Here is a 22362-nt window from a genome sequence, read left to right as displayed (position 1 = left end):
CTCCTCTGGAATTCTGCTGCTCTCCTTGGTATTGAAACCGCACTCCTTGGTAGGTGAACTTGGTCTCGGCTGGATTTCTTGTTGATCTTCTGGGGGAGGGGCCTGTTGTAGTGATTCTCAAGTGTCTTTGCCCCAGGCGGAATTACACCGCCCTTACCCGGGGCCGGGGTGAGTAATCCGCTCGGGTTTGCTTTCAGGAGCTTTTGTTCCCTGAGCGCTTTCCGTAGAGTTCCAGAGGACGGGAATACAAATGGCGGCCTCCTGGTCTCCGGCCCGGAGGAGCCGAGAGCCCAGGGCCCCACTCCTCAGTGCGCCCTCAGAGAACAGCGCCCAGTTACTCCCGTCTGCCTGACCTCCGGCCGCGCTCCGAGCTCACCGAGCCTGCGACCGGTTCAAGGTAACACGGAGCTGCGAGCTTACTGTCGGCTCTGTCTCTGTAGCCGGCTTTCCCGTTCCAATACCCGCAAGCTCTGCGACACTCAGACACCCCCGATCCTTCTGTGACCCTGCGGGACCTGAGGCCACGCTGACCCCGCGTGGGCTTCGCCCCGGTTTAGCCTCTGGAGCGATGTCCCTCCGCGGAACAGACTTTTAAAAGTCCTGATTTTGTGCACGGTTGCTCCGCCGCTTGCCGGGAGCCGGCCCCTCCCCCCGGGGTCTATCTTCCCGTCGCTTTGGATTCACTTCTCCGCCGGTCCTACCTTTCAGAAAGTGGTTGTTTTTCTGTTTCCAGAATTGCTGTTCTTCTTCTCTTCGATCTGCCGATGGATTTTCAGGTGTTTGCAATCTTTAGATAAGCTATCTAGCTGATCTCCGGCTAGCTGAAGCAGTCTCAGCTTGCTACTTCTCCGCCATCTTGACTCCTCCCCTCTGAATTTATTTTTCTTAAGTGAGCAAAATGTCTGTAATTTCATGAGATTGTTAAGTGTAGATGACATAGAAAAAGTCTGGCTTCGTTGATCTGGAATGAAGATTTAATAGATGGAAAGGAACTTATAAAATTAGGATCCAGTGATAAGGAAACAAGTAAATTGCAGTAAATCCTGTAATGGAATAATGTGCACCTAATAAAAAAAAAAAGTTTATAAAGAATCAAAAGAAGGAAAAATGTAAATAATAAAATATTAAGTAATAGTTGTAGTTACGAACAAATTCCCCAGGAATATTATGAGTTATATAAGAATCCCATTCAGTACGAGAGACTTTTGAAAGACATTTTTCAAGGATTGTCTCTAAAATGTTTTTTGATTTGACTCTTCAGTGAAGAATTAGAGAGGTGTAGCCACACCTGCTGAGCGTCTGTTCTTACCAAATGTCATTCTGCTTAGGTGCATATATTTCCTTCCCTCAGACTTTGAAGGTGACTTACATAATTAATGTTCATTATGGGGGAATTTTTTTTTTTTTTTTAAGATTTTATTTATGTTTGTGAAAGAGAGAGTGGAGGGGTGAGCATGAATGGGGGGAGGGTCAGAGGATGAAGCAGACTCCCCCCTGAGCAGGGAGCCCCATGCAGGACTCTATCTCAGAATCCTGGGATCATGACCTGAGCCAAAGGCAGATGCTTAACTGAATGAGCCACCCAGGCACCCATTATGAGTGAGTCTCTACAGTGAAAGTGTCTCTGTTATGGTGAGCTATAGCTAGAGATGTTCAACAGCGGGTAGGTGTACTTTGTTTCTGGCCCACTGATTTTCGAAGTGTTGGGGTGTTTTTGGTTTTGGTTTTGGTTTTTTGGTGTTTTGTTTGTTTTTTTTTTTTTTTTTCAGTTTTATTAATGACTGAAATATGCCCCTTCCCTATTACTCAATTTTTCATACTTGGAACTATCTTTATATTTCCGATTATGGAATTAAAACAGGTTTGTTGCAAAAAGTTCAGCAATCCAAGAAACATATAGAGATGGAAGTTAAAATTACATCCTCTAAAGTTAATCAGTTCTTAATATTTTGGTGTGTTTCTGTTTAGAATTTTTTTCCCTGTGAAATTATGTGTCTGGTTTTGTTTCTGCAGAATAAGATAACAGTAATGGGTGGTAGAGTTGAGTTGAAGATTCTTTAATTCTTATTTTGAAGAAGAAATCCAGCCCAGATGTGGGTTTTATTTTAATCTCAAATATGTAGAAAGAAGAAGGAAATGTCAGTGATTTCTTACTTAAAAACCTGTCAGGTCATGATCCTGGAGTCCTAGGATCGAGTCCCACATCGGGCTCCCTACTTGGCGGGGAGTCTGCTTCTCCCTCTGACCCTCATCCTTCTCATGCTCTCTCTCTCTCAAATAAATAAATAAAATCTTTAAAAACCTATAGTATTCACAACTTTTAGAAATATAGAAACATCTTTTTAAAAATTAGAAGGGCCACAAAGACAGACTTTCATAATTAGATTATTTTAAAGGTTACTTCCGTAAAAAATAGTGATAATTTCTAATGTATATGTTCTATCTTATCAAAATCTATTTTATAGGGGAACCTGGGTGGCTCAGTCAGTTAAGGGTCTGCCTTCAGCTCAGGTCATGATCCCAGGATTCTGAGATCAAGTCCTGCACAGGGCTCTCTGCTCAGCAGGAAGTCTGCTTCTCCCTCTCCCTCTACTACTCTTTCTCTCTCTATCAAATAAATAAAAATCTTTTAAAAATGTTTAAAAAATCTAATTTATAAATAATATTTTCAATGATGGATAATAATACCAGAAGGTAGAATAAGAAGGTTATAGTTACCAAATTCAAATAAACCACCAATTTGCACAGAAAAAGATCGAGTCTCTGGTTCATGTTCTTTTTGTCACCTAACTGGGTTGTATTTTCTGAGCCATTTTTATGATGCTGAGTCCTGTTTCTGTCTGCAGCTTCTGGCAGGAGGAGCTATCTCCTATATATCTTTCTGAGAACCTGTTTCGCTTATGTTGTTATTAAGAAAGAATTGGAGGCTCAAGGCTGGGCTGTGAAGCTTTAGTTAATTTTGTAAGAACATAGGCCTGAGAAGAGCAGATTTTATTATGAAAAAATGGAAAGGTGCATTAACTGTCCTTATTATAATAGAATAAAGGACAGTAATCTTCTCCGTCTTTAATAATGGCAAAAACTTATATTAAGTAATTATTGTACACCTGTTGTTGTTGTTGTTTAGAGTAATCTCTGTACCCATTGTGGGGCTCGAACTCATAACCCTGAGATCAAGAGCCATGTGCTCCTCTGAAGGAGCCAGCCAGGCACTACAATTGTACATCAGTTTTTTGGTTTTTTTTTTTAAAGATTTTATTTATTTATTTGACAGCGAGAGAACACAAGTAGGCAGAGAGGCAGGCAGAGAGAGAGGAGGAAGCAGGCTTCCTGCTGAGCAGAGAGCCCGATGCGGGACTCGATCCCAGGGCCCTGAGATCATGACCTGAGCCGAAGGCAGCGGCTTAACCCACTGAGTCACCCAGGCGCCCCTGTACATCAGTTTTTTATGTGGATTTTCTTACATAATCTTCATTGCAGTCATCTGTGGCAGACAATGTTCCTATCGTTCTTTTATTGACAAGGAAATAGAAGTGTTGAGAAATTGGTCATTGTCAAGCCCATATCCTGAAAGTCCAGCACCAGAGTTTTTTATCTTAATTTCAGATACACTTCCCATATTGTGTATACTTTACAAACCTGCCTGTCTTCCTATGGAGTTGATTATGTGTGTTTTCTTCATCAGTTAATCAGTTAATGACATAGCAGGCCACAGTCAAGCAAACCCATTTGCTTACTGTTAGGTAGTTTCTGATTCTTGATTATCATAAATGATTTTTTGTTGAATATTCCTTTTTTTAGATTTATTTATTTTAGAGAGAGAGTGAGTGAGCACATGAGCAGGAGGGCCAGAGGGAGTGGGAGAGAGAATCTGAAGCAGACTCTGCTGAGTGTGGAGTCTGAGGTGGGGTTCAACCCCATGACCATGAGATCACAACCTGAACTGAAACCAAGAGTTGGCCAATTAACTGACTTTGCCACCCCAGTGACCCTGGGTGAATATTCGTGTGTATACATCTGTACTTCTCTAGCTATTTAAGGATACATTTCCATAAGGGAATTTTGGATAAAAATTTGCCCCAATTTTAAGAGCCTGAGATTGTACTTGGGAGGTAATACAATAACTGAAAGACATTGTTGTTACCCTTAAGACAAGGAATACTAAATATACATGGGAATAACTAAAGCTGACAGTAACAAAGGCCAATAAACAATGCAGGCAACCTGTCTTAGGAACTCACAGGAAGGTAATTATAGGCAATACTGTTGGGTCGTGACCAGCTTTGTGGAGGCAAATGGAATTCATCCCAAGTTTTATACTTAAAGGTTTTTTTTTTTTTTTTAAGATTTTATTTATTTATTTGACAGAGAGAAAGATCACAAGTAGGCAGAGAGGCAGGCAGAGAGAGAGGGGGTAGCAGGCTCCCTGCTGAGCAGAGAGCCCGATGCGGGGCTCAATCCCAGGACCCTGAGATCATGACCTGAGCCGAAGGCAGAGGCTTAACCCACTGAGCCACCCAGATGCCCCATACTTAAAGGTTTTATCCTATTAATGTTCACTGCTAAGTCAGACTAACGGAATCAGGTGATTTAGCACTTACTGGGAGAGTATCATGTCTGAAAAGATAGGTCAGCTATAAATTAAACCCGTGTGTCAGAAGACGTGAAAAGAAACAGGCTTGCGATCTCATCAAAGTATTCATGACTTTTCTTGGGGAATTTTAGCCATTTTTTTCTAGGCAGGACGTGAGTGTATATAGAAATTATGTAGTTAATATAATGCATGGCTGTGGTTACAGCAACTCTGCAGAATATTTAAAAAGGACATTAGGGGGACGCCTGGGTGGCTCAGTTGATTGAGCAGCTGCCTTTGGCTCAGGTCAGGATCCCAGCCTCCTGGGATTGAGTCCCACATGGGGCTCCTTGCTCAGCAGGGAGCCTGCTTCTCCCTCTGCCTCTGCCTGTGCTCATTCTCTCTGACAAATAAATAAATAAAATCTTTAAAAAAAAAAAAAAAAAGGACATTAGGACCACAATAAAAACTTTATTGTATTTGGGTGTGTAACTTCCTAAACATTTTATTCATCTATTGACATCTGATTGTCAGTCTTTTCTCTATCGATATACATGCATAATTTATAAATAGAATCATACTATACATCCCGTAAGCTATATTTTGTATTGGCAACATATCTTGATGATTTCTCCCAACTTAGCATAGTTTTATAGCATTCCATTGCATGGATGTTCTGAATGCATTAAGAGGTCAGCTTTTGGGGCTCAGGCAATTGTATGTCCCATCTACTCCTGTGTCTTGACCAACTTTATTCAGCCCCAAGCCCATGAAGGATGTTGCGGCTTGGACCATGTGCCTCTTTCGCAGCTCTGAGAGGTGAGAGTAACAGGAGGAGGATCCAGTCTGGGCAGCACTCAGTAGACCAACCTCTGGCCCATATTAGCATCCCCAGAATGAGGCACTGCCAGAAACCTTCCTACTGAAGGACGTTCAGGTTTTAGGTGAGAGTTTAGATTCCACAGATGGTTGTGGGAGGTGTGAAGCAGAAGCAGGAATGGAAGAGATAAAAGCTTATATTCCTTCAGTCCGGATGGGATCACTTAAGCACACCTGGTCTAAAGCTTTTTTTTTCCTTCCCCAGCTCTGGCTTTTCTGGATTCTGTGCTTCACCAATAGAGGAACCCCATGGATTATTAATTAGTTCTTGCAGTTCTAGAACCATGACTGATGTAAGTTGGTATTTCTCTGTCCTTGAAATATTGTGACTTTTAGGTCATATGAACCTTTTCCTTAATTGTCCTAAAGCCTTCTACATAATAGAACCCCAGTCTTGAACCCAGTCTCAGTTCCTGTCCCAGTAAAAGATTGTGCCAAATAACCCAGTGTCCTCCCTGTGTGCCTTCCAATAAGTATCATCATGTCATTGAACACATCCAACAACTGTGTGCTCAGTCTTCTGTTAAAAGCAGTGGAGGAGGGGCGCCTGGGTGGCTCAGTGGGTTAAGCTGCTGCCTTCGGCTCAGGTCATGATCTCAGAGTCCTGGGATCGAGTCCCGCATCGGGCTCTCTGCTCAGCGGAGAGCCTGCTTCCCTCTCTCTCTGCCTGCCTCTCCATCTATTTGTGATTTCTTTCTGTCAAATAAATAAATAAAATCTTAAAAAAAAAAAAAAAAGCAGTGGAGGGATAGGAGTCTTTTGAAGGAAATACTTGAGCTCCTGTCAAAGAATAACTCAAAGAAATATAGTTAACAATTAGCACATTTTTACTTGTATACAAGGAAAACCAAGAGTATATTGATTTCATCTACCAAGGCACAAACAGGATTTTTATAAGGGAAGGAGAAAAGAGAGAATGAAAGACTGTAGACATTTTCAAAACAACAGTTACTCCTTCTTCTAAGGTCCTGATTGGCAGGCATCTAGGAAAGAAGCCAGTCAGGATACTATGTCCTTAGACAGCTGGATGGTCACCCAAGAGAACGTTTTCGGTTGCTTGTGCCTTCTCTGGAGAGTTTTGGGGTTTACTTAGGACGTACTTAGGACAGTAGGCTGTCTTGGGCAGCGACCGTTGTTATCACCTTTGTTCCACTAGGGCTGCACCAATTCCCCTTGCCAGAATTTTTTTATTCCTGTGTCAGGTCTGTGGGGTGATGACTCAATGATGAGGGTCTCATTTGACCACACAGGCAAACTTGGAACTTCTTCACGGACCTGAGTTTCCCAGAGAGAGATGGAATTTGGGTTTTCTTGGCCTTAGCCTCAGTTTCTTTGAGGCTTTGCAAGGCTTTTAGGATGAGAGGGACGGTGAGTCGGTCTTCCTAGGGAAAGTGGTGCTGTAATTGTTGAATACCAGTGTCAAAGTTCATTTGGTTATTGACCAGGATGCGCAGATCTTGGGTGACCTCTGTGTCGTATATGTTGTGCCCTTTCAGTGTCCTCCAACTCAGGAATGAGGAAATTGTTAGATGAGGGGTGGTTGATGGTAACAGGTAAGAAGGTGATCGGGATTTCTAAATACTGGATGATAATAGATTCCTAGAATGAAGAAAATAGAATTTTCGTTCAACCTAAATGTATAAATATAGTAGAGATCTTAATCTATCTATATGATGAACTGAGTTGCAGCTAATAAAACATCTTACGTATTTACCATTGTAAGAGAAAAGACTTATAATGTACTCTAACAGAGTGATTTACTTGAGGCTTAATGATAATCCTTAATTTAATGGAAATCATTTTTCTAAAATTGAGATTTTATAGTGCATTTGGGAAAAAAGATTTGTTTTTTATATTCCTTAAAGGGAAAAGTTGGTGTAGCAGTTCACATTAATAAAGAATTTATGAGGCAGGCACATAATAGTTTGTGTGTATGTATACATAGTCCTGTATCTAGGGCTTCTCCCCACCCCACTATTTTTTTTTTTTTTTAAGATTTTTTATTTAATTATTTGACAGAGAGATCACAAGTAGGCAGAGAGGCAGGCAGAGAAAGAGGGGGAAGCAGGCTCCCTGCTGAGCAGAGAGCCCAATGTGGGGCTCCATCCCAGGACCCTGAGAACATGACCAGAGCCAAAGGCAGAGGCTTAACCTACTGAGCCACCCAGGTGCCCCACTATTTTTATTTAATAGAAGAGAAACTGGGATGATTTTATAGATTATCAGACAGGTCTAGTTATTTCATAATATCCAAGAAGTTTTTGTTTTTTGCTTTTTTTTTTTTTTTTTGCTGTAACAGGATTCTTCTAGAACATGAAGACACTGCCTTAGTCATACAAATTTCTTTACTTTTCCCTACCAGTACGTACTGCAGGCTTCTAGCCTACTTGACTGTTACATTTTCCTCTTCTTGCAGTTTATCCTTCATGATCCTTTTATTCCCCCCTCTTGGAAATATTTTCTTAAATCCTTAAATTTCTGTAATTTCACAAGTAATATATGGGTTTTTGGTTTTAGGGTTTGGTGACTTTCAGGGATGTGGCCATCGACTTCTCTCAGGAGGAGTGGGAGTGCCTGGACCCTGCTCAGAGGGACTTGTACGTGGATGTGATGTTGGAGAACTATAGTAACTTGGTGTCATTGGGTAAGGTCATCTGCCTGAAATACTTCACAGTCTTTCTCTGCTTTTGCTATGGGAATTACAGGGCTGTCTTTGAAGAAACCAGTTGAATTTCTTCTCCCCGTGGTCAAAGGGATGTTTTGGTATTTGTTGGATTTTTAATGGGTTCATTAGGCTCCTTCCTCTTCCCATACCTTCACACCTTCCTCTGGCTTTTTCTGCAATTGCCTCTCTTCTTTAATTACTAAGGAGCTGGATTTGCATTATGGGGATTTAATTCATAACCATTGTCAGAGAAACCAGGTTTCATATTGTGTTGAACTTTAGCATATCTAGAGATGTTCTGTGTCCTTGCTACTCAAGGTGTGGTAGTTTAGTTTGAGGAACTATAGGGAGGCCAGAGCAGAGTTAGTGTAAGAGAGGATGCCAAGAAGGCAGTGAAGGAGATAGGCTAGGCCCAGGGGAGAGGCAGTTTTGTTGGTTTGGGGGAGGGATGTGGATTGTTTTCTCAGTGATTTCATTTGGTTTATGTGGGGTTTTAGCTTTTTTTTTATTGTTAAGTTTTTCATACCTAACATCAGCTTCTTCTGGGGCTTGTGAGGTCCTCCCTAGTCTTTCAGAACAGAGGCTGCGTTTATACAAGATCCCCAGGTGATTTTTTTTTACAGTTTAAAGAAGCACTGCTCTTCGTAAATTTTTGACTCACATGCAGGGAGTACAGCTAGAAACAGGGTCCTGATATACTGTGACTTCGAAAGAGCCTCTTCATTTTATATAGAGGAGGGTTGGATAAACAGAAGTCATTTTATGCTAAGTGAACATATTCATTTGCTTTCGGCATATTTGAGGTTAAAAGTTGCAGTTTGTGGGGCGCCTGGGTGGCTCAGTGGGTTAAGGCCTCTGCCTTCGGCTCGGGTCGTGGTCCTGGGGTCCTGGGATCAAGCCCCGCTTCGGGCTTTCTGCTAGGCGGGGAGCCTGCTTCCTCCTCTCTCTCTGCCTGTTTCTCTGCCTACTTGTGATCTCCATCTGTCAAATAAATAAATAAAATCTTAAAAAAAAAAAAATAGAAAGTTGCAGTTTGTGAACTTTGCATTTTATGAAGTTAAATGCGACCTTGAGGGACGCCTGGGTGGCTCAGTTGGTTAAGCAGCTGCCTTCGGCTCAGGTCATGATCCCAGCGTCCTGGGATCGAGTCCCACATCGGGCTCCTTGCTCGGCAGGGAGCCTGCTTCTCCCTCTGCCTCTGCCTGCCATTCTGTCTGCCTGTGCTTGCTCTCTCCCCCTCTCTCTCTCTGATAAATAAAAATAAAAAATCTTTAAAAAAAAAAATGCGACCTTGAATTAAATCCTAAAAATGTCTCATGAACCTTCTTTTTCTGTTACCAAAATAACAACAGTAATAATAAGAATATTAATATTTAACACTGTGCTTACTATAAACCAGGCTGTGTTGTAAGCAGAGCAAATACTTCGGCTTACTTAACTTTCACAGCATCCCCATGAGGCAGGTAATGTTTTTATCAAACTCCTTTTTAGATGAGAATACAGAGGCTCAGGGTAAGTGACTTCCCACGGTCACACAGCTAGTGGGAGAAGTAGTAGCAATTGAGCCTCTAAGGAGGTCTGGCTCATAAGTCTGTGTTCTCAACCACTATTCTCTGTTTGCTCCAAAGAGGAGTCTGAATGAATCTAAAACAAGATCATTCTCCTACTGATGTGATCTCATGTTTTTCATTCCCATCATACTTCATTTCTGTGAAGTCTTTATCAATATTATTTTTACTTTTTATTGCATATTTGGCCAAATGTTTTGAGCTCATCATTTTTTAAAAAAAGGTCTTTACCATTTAGTAGTTCTTTTCTTGCAAGGAGACACTCCTTTTCTCAGTCAGGTGTGACCTTATGGGAGCAAGGACAGGAGTCCTGGAAAGTTGTGTGGGGAGGGCCAAGAAGCTGGAACCCAGGAAGGCAAAGGCAGGAGGGGACCATCATTGCCGGGAACCAACCTCACAGGTCACTCAGGAGGAGGAGAAACAGGTGGGATGGTGCTTAGAAAACTCCCTCCCTGTGGAGGGAGGAAATTGAGATCTCATTTTGGGTTACCAAACGAACTTCCATCTGATCTCATTTCTTACTCTCTTTGTTTTTCTTCTCATATTTCCCTCCCATTTCGCCAAGCAAGGCTTCTCTTTTGTTTCTGGTGCAGCCATTCTACTGTGTCGGATTCAGCGGCTTTCCAGCTCTTTTGCATTTCTGCATGTGTCTGAATGAGTAAATGCATTCATTCATAAGTTTTGCAAATATTTTGACTACTTGTTCCTAGCCAGGCATTGTACTGGGCACTATCAATACAGTCATGAACGACATCGATAACTTGCCCATTCTCAAATGCAGTTTTATGTAGTCAGGAAGAAACTGAAAGTAAGTAAATAAATAAATAGATAAATAATGTCATATAATGAAACATGTTGGTCAAGGAAGATAAAGAGCATGAGAATAGAAAACGCTAGAAATCGACAGGGCTCATTTAGGTAAGGTGGTCAGGGAAAGCTTTCTTGAATAGAAGCATGAAGAGCGGGATCAAATTCTATGAGTATCTGGGGGAGGAGTGTATCAGTCACCGTGAACAGTAAACACAAAGGCTCTGTGATTGCCAAGAAACTGCTGGAATGGTAAGAAGGCCAGGACATAGTTAGTAAAAGAGTGTAAAGAAATTAGGTTGATGAGATAGGTGAGGGACCGACAATACGGTTTTTCACTTACTATTTTAGGAATTTGAGTTCTGTGGCCTTTCAGTCTGGAAGAGTTCATCCATCTTTCCTTGATTTGCATTCCCAGCTGTTTTTGAAGATTACAGGCCAGTTATTTTGTAGAGCGTCCTTCGTTTGGGTTGGTGTGCACTTTTCTTCATGATTAGACTTAGATTTATGCCTCTTTGGCAGCAGTATCACAGAACTGATGCTGTGTTCTTGCATTCTGTCAGGTAAAGCACACATTTGTCGTTACTGCTGACACTTTGAGCACTTGATTAGGTTATTGTCTGCTGGCTTTCTCCTTGTAAAATTAATCATTTTTTCTTTAATGAGTCTCTTGTGAGGAGAATCTCGGAAACTATTAAATATATCCCTCTCCACCGATTTTTCAGTTTGTTCATTTGTTGGATCTTCGTTGGTGGGTTGTAATCTCTTCTTATTTATTTTGAAGTTCAAAATATTTGAGCTTATCCCAGGTTTGACCTGTGGGAACCCGCTCATGAGGCTTCTGTGTCTTCAGGCACATCTCTGTCACTCATTGAGCATCTCCTTATTTTCTGACACAACAGCATGTTTTATCAGGCTCATCTTGTACTTTTCCTGCTCCAGTCATAAAGTCAACCATTTCTTCAAGGTGCCCTGGTCCCTTTTAGTTGAGAATAGTAGTTAGAAGGCAAAATTTGCATACTGGGGTTGCTCATTGCTGCTGGAAGATGGCTGCTCCAGGTCTCTGGGTGGTTAGAGCTGGGGAATGTATTTGTATACATACATACATACATGTGTACATCTGTATTGAAAACCACGAGACGACACCCACCTCCCCCTCAGCAACTCTCAGTTTGTTTCCTATAATTGTCTTTTATGGTTGGCTTCCCTCTCTGTTATCTTACTTTATTTTTCCTTCCCTACCCGTATATTTATCTGTTTCGTTTCTTAAGTGCCATATATGAGTGAAATCTATGGTATTTGTCTTTCTCTGAATATTTCACTTAGCATAATATCCTCTAGTTCTGTCTATGTTGTTGCAAATGGCACGATTTCATTCTTTTTGTAGGCTGAGTAATATTACACTGTATGTATGTATGTATGTATGTATGTATGTATGTATATATACCACATCTTTATCCTTTCATCTGTCAGGGGACATCTGGGTTCTTCCCATATATTGGCTATTGTGGACATTGCTGCTTTAAACATTGGGGTGCATGTGCCCCTTCAAATCACTGTGTTTATATCCTTTAGATAAATACCTAGTAGTGCAGTTGCTGGGTCAGAGGATAGTTCTATTTTTAACTTTTTGAGGAACCTACATACTGTTTTCCAGAGTGGTTGTACTGGTTTGCATTCCCACCAACTTACTCTCCATATTTCTAACTCCCTTCTCTGACAGGGAAGAATTTGGCTTCCATTTCCTTAATATATTATTTTCTCAAACTCGCTGAATGTAGCTAATCTTTCATTACCAGTACCATCACTTTGACCATATGATTGCCCTTCTCACCCTACTTGGGCTGTGACAACCCATGCCAGGTCTCTTATATGCAGACACTTGTCTTTAACAGGCATGCAGTTGGGACAGTTCTTTCATACTGAAACCCTCCCCACAGAGGGTATCAGTATTGGTTGACTTTGAGTATCCTGCTCTGGGCTTTATTTTATTAAGTCTTAATCCTTGAGTATGCATTTTAAAATATTCATTGTGTGGGGCACCTGGGTGGCTCAGTCCATTAAGCATCTCCCTTGGCTCAGGTCATGATCAGGTCATGATCCTGGACTCCCAGGATTGAGCCCGGCATCAGGCTCCATGCTCCGCGGGGAGTCTGTTTCTCCCTCTCCTCCTCCCCTGTGTGTGCTCTTTCTCTCTCTCGCTCACTCAAATAAATAAATAAATCTTAAAAAAATAAATTAAAAAAAATTCATTGTGGTGAAATGGGAAGTATTCATTAAGTTCTTCTGCCCTTTTTTTTTTTTTTTTAAGATTATTTATTTATTTATTTGTTTGACAGGCAGAGATCACAAGTAGGCAGAGAGGCAGGCAGAGAGAGAGGAGGAAGCAGGCTCCCTGCTGAGCAGAGAGCCTGATGCAGGGCTCGATCCCAGGACCCTGAGATCATGACCTGAGCTGAAGGCAGAGGCTTTAACCCACTGAGCCACCCAGGCGCCCCTAAGCTCTTCTGTTTTATACCAAAGTGTGATGTGGTTGCCTTGAGAAAAACCAGTTGTGTGGTTGTTTGGATTGTGAGTCAGACTAGCTGTTCTTTCCACAGGACACCACTTTGTTCTTAAAAGAATGCCTGACAGACAAACTATTATTATTCAGACTTAGGTAGTTGGAAAAATTTCCTTAAAAGCATGCCTGTCACTTTAAAGATAAATAACAGTATTTGCTGCCAATGATAAATTCAGACTTTCAAGTAAAAATTAGAATTGTGTGAAACAGCTTCCATTTTGAGCTTTACCATTTCTCAACACGTAAACATTTTTCTGATGAGATAGATGGTGACATTAACCTAGTGATTTTAATGTATTATGTAATGAAATATGTCAGCATTTCAAAGATCTGCATAACTCAGTGAACCACTATTTTTCAAATGACCAGTGCATGATATTACAGAATTATGTCTGGATAAAAGATCATCCAAAGTACAGTGGATTTTAAGGTAATTTAGTATGAAAAGTTCATAGTTTTAGTTGCATATTTCACATTGCAACTAACTTTTAAGAAACTGTCCCTTCTCAAGTTTTATTATAGTATCAGAGAGTACCATATTTATAATTTCAAAAAATAACAGTTACATATATGTGGGAGGCTAGATTTTTTTCATATGCTTCAGTCAAAATAGCATATTGCCACAGAGTGAATACAGAAGCAGATTCGAGAATCCAGTTGTCTTCTATTAAGCCATATATCTCAGAGATTCACAAAAAATTAAAATAATATTTTTTGTTGTTTTGGAAAACAAGATCATTTTTGGAAATGATTTTGGAAAATATAATTTTCACACATTTGTTATTTCTGTTAATAGGCAATGATTTATTAATTTCAAGGGAATTAAATATCTTTAATTTCTCAGTTTTAATTTCTAATATGGTAAATATCAAAATACAACTCACACAAACAAATCCCTTTTGAGTCCTCAATAATTTTTTAACATTTTTTAATTTTAATTTTATTTATTTATTTATTTGACAGAGAGAGAGCACAACAGAGGGAGCAGCAGGCAGAGGAAGACAGAGAAGCAGGCTCCCCACTGAGCATGGAGCCCTATGCAGGACTCGATCCCAGGACCCTGGGATCATGATCTGAGCTGAAGGCAGCCGCTCAACTAACTGAGCCACTCAGGTCTCCCAGTTTTTTAACTAAAAAGAAGTTAGGGACGCTTGGGTGGCTCAGTCAGTTAAGTGTCTGCCTTCAGCTCAGGTCATGATTCCGGGATCCTGGGATGGAGTCCCATATTGGGACTGCTGACAGGGAGCCTGCTTCTCCCTCTGCCTACCACTCCCCCTTCTTATGCTCTCTCTCTCTCTCACACCAATAAATAAATAAAAGCTTTTAAAAAGCTTGTAAATATAAAAAGTTAAGGGTGCCTGAGTGGCTCAGTGGGTTAAGCCTCTGCCTTCGGCTCAGGTCATGATCCCAGTGTCCTGGGATCAAGCCCCGAATCAGGCTCTCTGCTCAGCAGGGAGCCTGCTTCCTCTTCTCTCTCTCTGCCTACCTCTCAGCCTACTTATGATCTCTATCTGTCAAATAAATAAGTAAAATCTTAAAAAAAAAAAAGAATATAAGGGATTCTGAGACCAGCAAGTTTGAGAACTACTGTTCCAGATGATGGGTCTTTCAAAATATGGGCTTTGTGAGGCCTCAGATGAATGTTTCTACTGAGGCTGTGTTGGTACTCCATTAATACTTGGTTACAGATCCAATGGGGTAATCCCTGCATAGATTTCTGGGACTCTGTTGCAAGGCTCCTTTATTCTCTTCACCTTGAACTATAAATTCCAGCCATCTTAGCAGCCCTGGACTCAGATACTACCAGTATCCTTTGCCCAGTGAGACCACCGCTGTCTATTTGGAGAGCATTTTCCAGGATGTTTTGGAGGATGCAGGCAGGCATAAAGGGTGAATATGAAGTTCTCCTGATATAAAGTTTCTCAGCCCTGCATCTAGTATCCTATTTTATAGCTTTTGGTTGTTTGTGGTGTAAGACTTAAGTCTAATACCAGGTTTTTCTTCATGGCCAGGGCTGGAAATGTCTCACCTTCATTTTGAAGAAATCTTTCGCTTTATGTAAAACTCGAGGTTTTCTAGCTTTCTTTCTTCATCCATTAAAGATATCATTCCATTGGTAGCTTCTGTTAAGGATGTGAATTCTGCCGTAATGTTTGGTTGTTCCTCTGACTCTAATGTTCTCCCTCCCCTGCCTCCTTTTACTCTTTTTCCTTCATCTTCAGTTTTCAGCTCTGTCATTATGTTCTCAGTTGTTACTTTTCTTTGCATTTTTCCTGCTTGCAGTTTGCTAAAAGTAGGTTGATTATCATATATTTCATACATTTTTTTTTTCTATTTCTTTCTTTCTTTTTTTTTTTTAATTTTTTTATTTTTTATAAACATATATTTTTATCCCCAGGGGTACAGGTCTGTGAATCACCAGGTTTACACACTTCACAGCACTCACCAAATCACATGCCCTCCCCAATGTCCATAATCCCAACCCCTTCTCCCAAACCCCCTCCCCCCGGCAACCCTCAGTTTGTTTTGTGAGATTAAGAGTCACTTATGGTTTGTCTCCCTCCCAATCCCATCTTGTTTCATTTATTCTTCTTCATACATTTTTGAGAACATTTTAATCTTTTCGAGTACTTACTTGGTTTTGTCCTCTTTCTAGAATGCTGTTGCCTGAAGTCGGATTGTTTGATTTTGTTGCACAGATCTGATACTCTTCTTTCTTTCCCCCTTCTTTTTTCTCTTTGGACTTTTTAGTTGTAGAATTTCCATTTTACAATTTTAAAGTTTCTTTTTCTTTGCTGAAACTTCCCATCTGCTCACTGTCCATCTTTTCTTCCTGAATCTATAGAATAAAATTGAATGACCTTGCCTACTGATGTATTTCTAATACATCTGTTCTTTGTCTCTTTTGTGGGTTTGGGGGGGGCAGTTATATGTTACACATTCAGTCTTCCTTAGCTACCTCATAATTTTTTATTCTGTGCCAGACATTTTGAAGAACAATAACAAATGGATGGTTCCCTGCCCATGAAAGTATATGCTTCTTTCTCAGTTTTTCAGGGTGAGGGAGTGATAACGCTGATACCACCAAGCATGGAGCTGAGATGAGGCTGAGTCATAGTTTTTATTAGTTTCAGTTTATATCAAGTTTCAAATTAGATGTAAAAATCATTCTTTGCTATAAACTTCCCACATGACCATGCACTTATCTCTTTGATTATAGCAGGATTTGAGCTAAGTGGAGGTTGTATTATAATTTTAATTGGTTTTGTTTCACATGTTTCATCTTCAGTAGAGCCTTGGAACTTTGTAACTGCTTGGCTTGCAGAATCTTGTCTGCTTTCTAGCCCAACACCAATCACTCAGAAAAATTCCTGTGAAAAAGTATTATGTAGCTTAATGTTTTGTTTTGCCCTTTTTTTTTTTTAAGTATAGTTGACCTACAATATTAGTTTCAGGTGTGCTTGATTTTGCTTTTGAGTTTGGGGATTTTCTAGGTTCCAGTTCATCATGCCAGCCTACACAGTCATTAAAAGTTCAGCTGAACCACACTTGGGCACATAGGGGCTTGGTTGATGGAAGGACCCATTGGGTTTAAGGGGTCAGCCACATGGGAAGATAAGGAACTTGTTTAAGTGATCTTTGTGGAATGCTCCAGAAGGCTGTTCAATCAGAACATTAAGATCATAAAAGCTGAAAAGTCAAAGCTGAGATTGTTGTTCAATAGGGAAGAGATATGATGCTTAGCAGTGAGCTTAATTTCCTGATTCACTGTGGGTATTATTTCCAGTTTGTCTTGTATTTCTCTGTTGAGTATTTTTTGTTTGTTTGTTTGTTTTCTAGTAAATTTTTCTGGTAAAGAAGGTAAAATATATGGTTTTCTTGTTTTCTTTCAGATTTGGAGTCAACATATGAGACCAAAAATACAATTTCAGAAAAAGACATTTTTGAAATAAATTTTTTCCAATGGGAGATGAAGGAAAGAAATAAAACTCTTGGCCTTGAGGCATCCATTTTACCACAGGGACATCAAGAGGGATACTTTAGTCAAATGATAATTAGCTATGGAAAAATGCACACTAATAGAAAAAGTAAATCTTTTAGTGCACATCAAAGAATTCATAATAGAGAGAAACGCTATGTTTGTAAAGAATGTGGGAAGGCTTGTAGTCATGGCTCAAAACTTGTTCAACATGAGCGAACTCATACAGTTGAAAAACACTTTGAATGTAAAGAATGTGGGAAGGACTTTTTTAGTGCCTATCAACTCACTGTGCATCAGAGATTTCATACCGGTGAGAAACCCTACAGATGTAAGAAATGTGGGAAGACTTTTAGTTGGGGGTCTAGTCTTGTTAAACATGAGCGAATCCATACTGGTGAGAAACCCTATGAATGTAAAGAATGTGGGAAGGCCTTCAGTCGTGGCTATCACCTCACTCAGCATCAGAAAATCCATATTGGTGTTAAATCTTATGAATGTAAGGAATGTGGGAAGGCCTTTTTTTGGGGCTCAAGCCTTGCTAAACATGAGATAATTCATACAGGTGAGAAACCTTATAAATGTAAAGAATGTGGGAAGGCCTTCAGTCGTGGCTATCAACTTACTCAACATCAAAAAATCCATACTGGAAAGAAGCCTTATGAATGTAAAGTATGTGGGAAGGCCTTTTGTTGGGGCTATCAGCTTACTCGACATCAGATATTTCATACTGGCGAGAAGCCCTATGAATGTAAAGAATGTGGGAAGACCTTTAATTGTGGCTCAAGTCTTGTTCAACATGAGCGAATCCATACTGGTGAGAAACCCTATGAATGTAAAGAATGTGGGAAGGCCTTCAGTCGTGGCTATCACCTCACTCAGCATCAGAAAATCCATACCGGTGAGAAACCTTTTAAGTGTAAGCAGTGTGGGAAGGCCTTTAGTTGGGGTTCAAGCCTTGTTAAACATGAGCGAATCCATACTGGTGGGAAATCCTATGAATGTAAAGAATGTGGGAAGGCCTTTGGTAGTGGCTATCAACTTAGTGTTCATCAGAGTTTTCATACTGGGGAGAACCCTTATCAGTGTATGGAATTTGGGAAGAACTTTATTCATGGCTCAAACCTTGTTCAACATGAGAGAACTCCTAGTAATGATAAGCCTTATGAATATAAAGGATGTGGGGAAGCCTTTATATGGACAGCTTATTCAAATGAGACCATAAATACTGGTGAAATTTTATGATTGAAGAGGTGAAAGAAAAATTTTTATGTGTATAAACAACATGAGGAATCTTAATCTTGAGAACACTTATGAATGTATGGAATGTGCAAAAAGCCTTACATCTGTGTGGACAACTTGATATCAAAAATTCATACTAGTGAGAAATACTTTGAATATAAGGAATATGAAAAGGCCTTAGAATTTTATACAGTCTTACTGAATGTCAGTTTGTACTAATGTGAAATCATTTAAATGTAAGGAATGTGTGAAGATCTTTATTCATGGCACAAAAGTCTGGTAAACATTGGGGAGTTTGTACTCATTAGAAACACTTCAAGGAATGTAGGAAGAACCTAGTTCAGTTTTTGCTGTTCACATTAGAGAACTCATACTGCTGTGAAATTTTATGAATGTAAGGAATTTGGGAAGGCTTACAGATAAGATAAATATCTTACAGTACATCATCGAATCCATCCAAATGAGTCTACAGCCATACCACCCTGAACGCGCCCGATCTCATCTGATCTCGGAAGCTAAGCAGGGTCGGGCCTGGTTAGTACTTGGATGGGAGAATCCATCCAAATGACAAACCCTTTAAATTGGGATGTAGGAAGGCCTCTAGACAAGTACTATTAAAACTGTTGTCTAGAGACTAGTGCCAGCTCATGGAATTGTTACCTGTCCCATCATGAAATGAATGTGGAAAATAAGAGTGTTTGGAAACTTAGAGCAATTTCATATTGCCTTAACATTATCATTGTATTTTATAAAAGTATCAATCAGCTCATGAATGATTACAAGTTAGAAAGTTTGCCCTTTCCAGAAAGAATTTGAGACAACATTCAGTTTTTAAAACATGAGACAAGTCAGGGCGCCTGGGTGGCTCAGTGGGTTAAGCCGCTGCCTTCGGCTCGGGTCACGATCTCGGGGTCCTGGGATCGAGTCCCGCATCAGGGTCTCTCTGCTCAGCAGGGAGCCTGCTTCCTCCTCTTTTTCTCTCTGCCTGCCTCTCTGCCTACTTGTGATCTCTCTCTCTCTCTCTCTCTCTCTGTCAAATAAATAAATAAATAAATCTTTAAAAACAAAACAAAACAAAAACAAAAACATGAGACAAGTCACAATATAATTTGAGTAAGAGATGCTTTACTTGTCACCTGTGATTGAATAGCAGAATATTCACACTATAGGATTTGGCTAATGTATGAGTCACAACTTCCTTAAGCCTATAAAGGCATAATTTATAACAAATAATTTTCATTTAATGAAGATATAGAAGCCTTCCAGCACTATTCGACCTTTGTTAAACTTTGGAGAATTCATCCTAGAAAATAACCTTATCAAATGTAACATATGCAGGAGATCTCTCACACATGCCACAAACCATACTTACAGTCCTCACCATTCCATCTCCTTACTACCTGTGGGATATTGGAGAAAATGCTTATCTCTTCTGGGCATCATCTTGAAAATGTTGGTGATGGTAACTAACAGTCCTGTTTCAGAGACTGCATGGATTTAGTATGCATCAGATCCTTTGAAGAGTATCTCGAATGTAGCCTACGCTCAATACGTGTTTGCTGTTTTCTTATCTTCATCATTAGTATTACTCCTGGTGAATTCTTAGGAAAAGAATGGACCTTGGTGTGATGCATTTTGAAAAGCTTCCATAACCACTCATCCATTTGAATTTCAGATAGTTCATTATGGATAAAATCTAGAAAAGCACAAAGAAACTTGAGAGGATTTTTATTAAGAGTTTATCCCTTAAGCTGCATAAAAAATGAAGGCTGAAAAGAAATGAGGATTAAGTAAATGTTAAGATGTTAAGTAGACAGGAATATACCCGTTGAAGAATGAGGGAGAGGTGAAGCAATTTGCCTTTAATGAATTCAAACAGAAGTAGCCAGTGATTTAAATTCTCTGCTCACATTTTGAGATAAATTACAAATTTAAAAGACACAAAATATTGTCCATTTGGGAATTCTTTCCCCAAATTTTATTATGACAAATTTCAGACACTCAGAAAAATTTAAAGAGCAGTATAATAAACATCCATATACTCTATTTAGAATCAGTACTTATTAACATTTGATCAGAAATTTAGGTATGAATATGTACACTCACTCACCATTATCTTATGATCCCCGCATCTTTTAAGAATAAGAACATCCTTTAATACCATGGTCATAGAAAAAATTATCAATAATTCTGTAATACTCTTCTATATTCACTTCATATGTCCCAGTACTCCCAAGGTATCCTATTGCTATTTTCTAACCAGCATCTTTTCTATATTCAGGCATTGCATTTTGTTATCTTGTGTCTAGATTTTAATCTTTAAAAGACTTCTTGAAATGTTAAGGAAAACTGTTTTGTAGAATGCCATGCATTCTTGATTTATTTCTCCCGTCATGGTGAGATTTAATTTGTGCTTCTATCCTTTGTATCTCTCATAAAGTCAAGTTAGAGCCAGAGACCTAAACATTTTTCACAAAAATACACCATATTTGGTGATAACTACTTCACATTGCTATATACCAGAAACAAATAATACCCATTTTTCTCACTATTGCTAATGCTAAGTTTGGTCATGTGATTAAGACAGAGACTGCGGGGCGCCTGGGTGGCTCAGTGGGTTAAGCCGCTGCCTTCGGCTCAGGTCATGATCTCAGGGTCCTGGGATCGAGTCCCGCATCGGGCTCTCTGCTCAGCAGGGAGCCTGCTTCCCTTCCTCTCTCTCTGCCTCTCTGCTTACTTGTGATCTCTCTCTGTCAAATAAATAAATAAAATCTAAAAAAAAAAAAAAAAAAGACAGAGACTGCTAGAGCTCTCCATTAAAAAGGTCCATTATATGCTAGTAAGATTGGTGAACCTTTCAACTACTTTTGAAAATGTAGTCCTACCATATGTATATATAAATTCTGAATTAAAGAGAAAATTGAAGCAATTACAGATTGTTGAAAAAAGAATGATAGTTAAATTGTATATCAGAAGTTGTAGAATGTGCCTGAAGCTTTTTTCAGTGGAAAATACCTTTTACTGTGTCTTGGAGAAATCTAAGCTGCATCTGGCCAGATGGAAGGCCAGAACTATGACTTTTTTCCCCCCAGTATCTACATGGTCCCTGTCACCCTGGACTATGAAGCTAGAAAAGTAAACCCTAAACCAATATACGGAAGCAACTTACACAGCTAAAATTGTCTCAGAACTTCTGAAGTTATGTCTCAAAAATTACCAGTACTGAGTAGTACATGAGAAACTGGGATTTTCTGGTTAATGAGGCCTATGAAATAGAACCTACTAAATCCCTTCTTAAGGAAAAATCAGAAGCACCTTGTCAACTTAAGAAACTAAAAAGAGTATTCTAGTGAATGAAATTTGCTTGACTTAATTTAAACTGGTGGTCTCAAACTTTACCATGGGAATACTGGTTCCCATTACCTATTTCTATCTTAGGGATCTGAAACTGCGTTGAGGAATGCTGCCATAACTGGAAGGCCCTAACGTTGGATATTTCAGTCACTAAGTTTGATTGTTATAATGGAATGGTAGTTAGGATCATGCTCTCAAGGGATGACCTTTTTTTTTTTTATAATTTATAATCTTTTTTTTTCCTTTAAAGATCTTAGCTATTTATTTGACAGACAGAGATCACAAGCAGGCAGAGAGGCAGACAGAGAGAGAGGGGGAAGCAGGCTCTCCACTGAGCAGAGAGCCCTATGTGGGGCTTGATCCCAAGACCCTGAGATCACGACCCGAGCCGAAAGCAGAGGCCCCAACCCACTGAGCCACCCAGGTGCCCCAAGGGATGACCTTCTAATGCTTGCTTTTATTCCCGAGTAAAAATCCTTGTATCTAAGTTGAAAGGGCTCCTGAGTTATCAGATGTCATTTCTTCATCTCTTCCTGCAATTGTATAGTATTTAATTTGTTAATGTGATAATTTATATTGACAGATTGATTTTCTCTCATTGCTGGATATACCCAGGTTACTTATTGGTGTAGGTATGTATTCTGTGCACTGCTGGGTTTCATTTGCTACTGTTTTATTTAGAATTTTTACATCTCATGAGTGTGATTATATAAAAATTTTATTTTTGAGATA

General features: G+C 39.8%; 1 protein-coding gene across 1 annotated transcript in view; it reads left to right on the top strand.

Annotated features, from left to right (window-relative positions):
- The window catches only part of ZNF283 (zinc finger protein 283), a 30689-nt gene extending 8327 nt beyond the window's left edge, over positions 1-22362 (top strand). Inside the window, exons 4-6 of the mRNA XM_059151250.1 lie at positions 5658-5745; positions 7970-8096; positions 16949-22362. Of these exons, the coding sequence (XP_059007233.1) occupies positions 5658-5745; positions 7970-8096; positions 16949-18279 (1546 nt within the window). The 3' untranslated portion in view covers positions 18280-22362. The remainder of the gene's footprint in view (positions 1-5657; positions 5746-7969; positions 8097-16948) is intronic.

This window comes from Mustela lutreola, chromosome 16, assembly GCF_030435805.1.
Source record: "Mustela lutreola isolate mMusLut2 chromosome 16, mMusLut2.pri, whole genome shotgun sequence".
In the NCBI taxonomy this organism is placed as follows: Eukaryota; Metazoa; Chordata; class Mammalia; order Carnivora; family Mustelidae; genus Mustela; species Mustela lutreola.
Note: the sequence above shows the minus strand (reverse complement) of the source record. Positions and strands in the feature narration are given on the sequence as shown.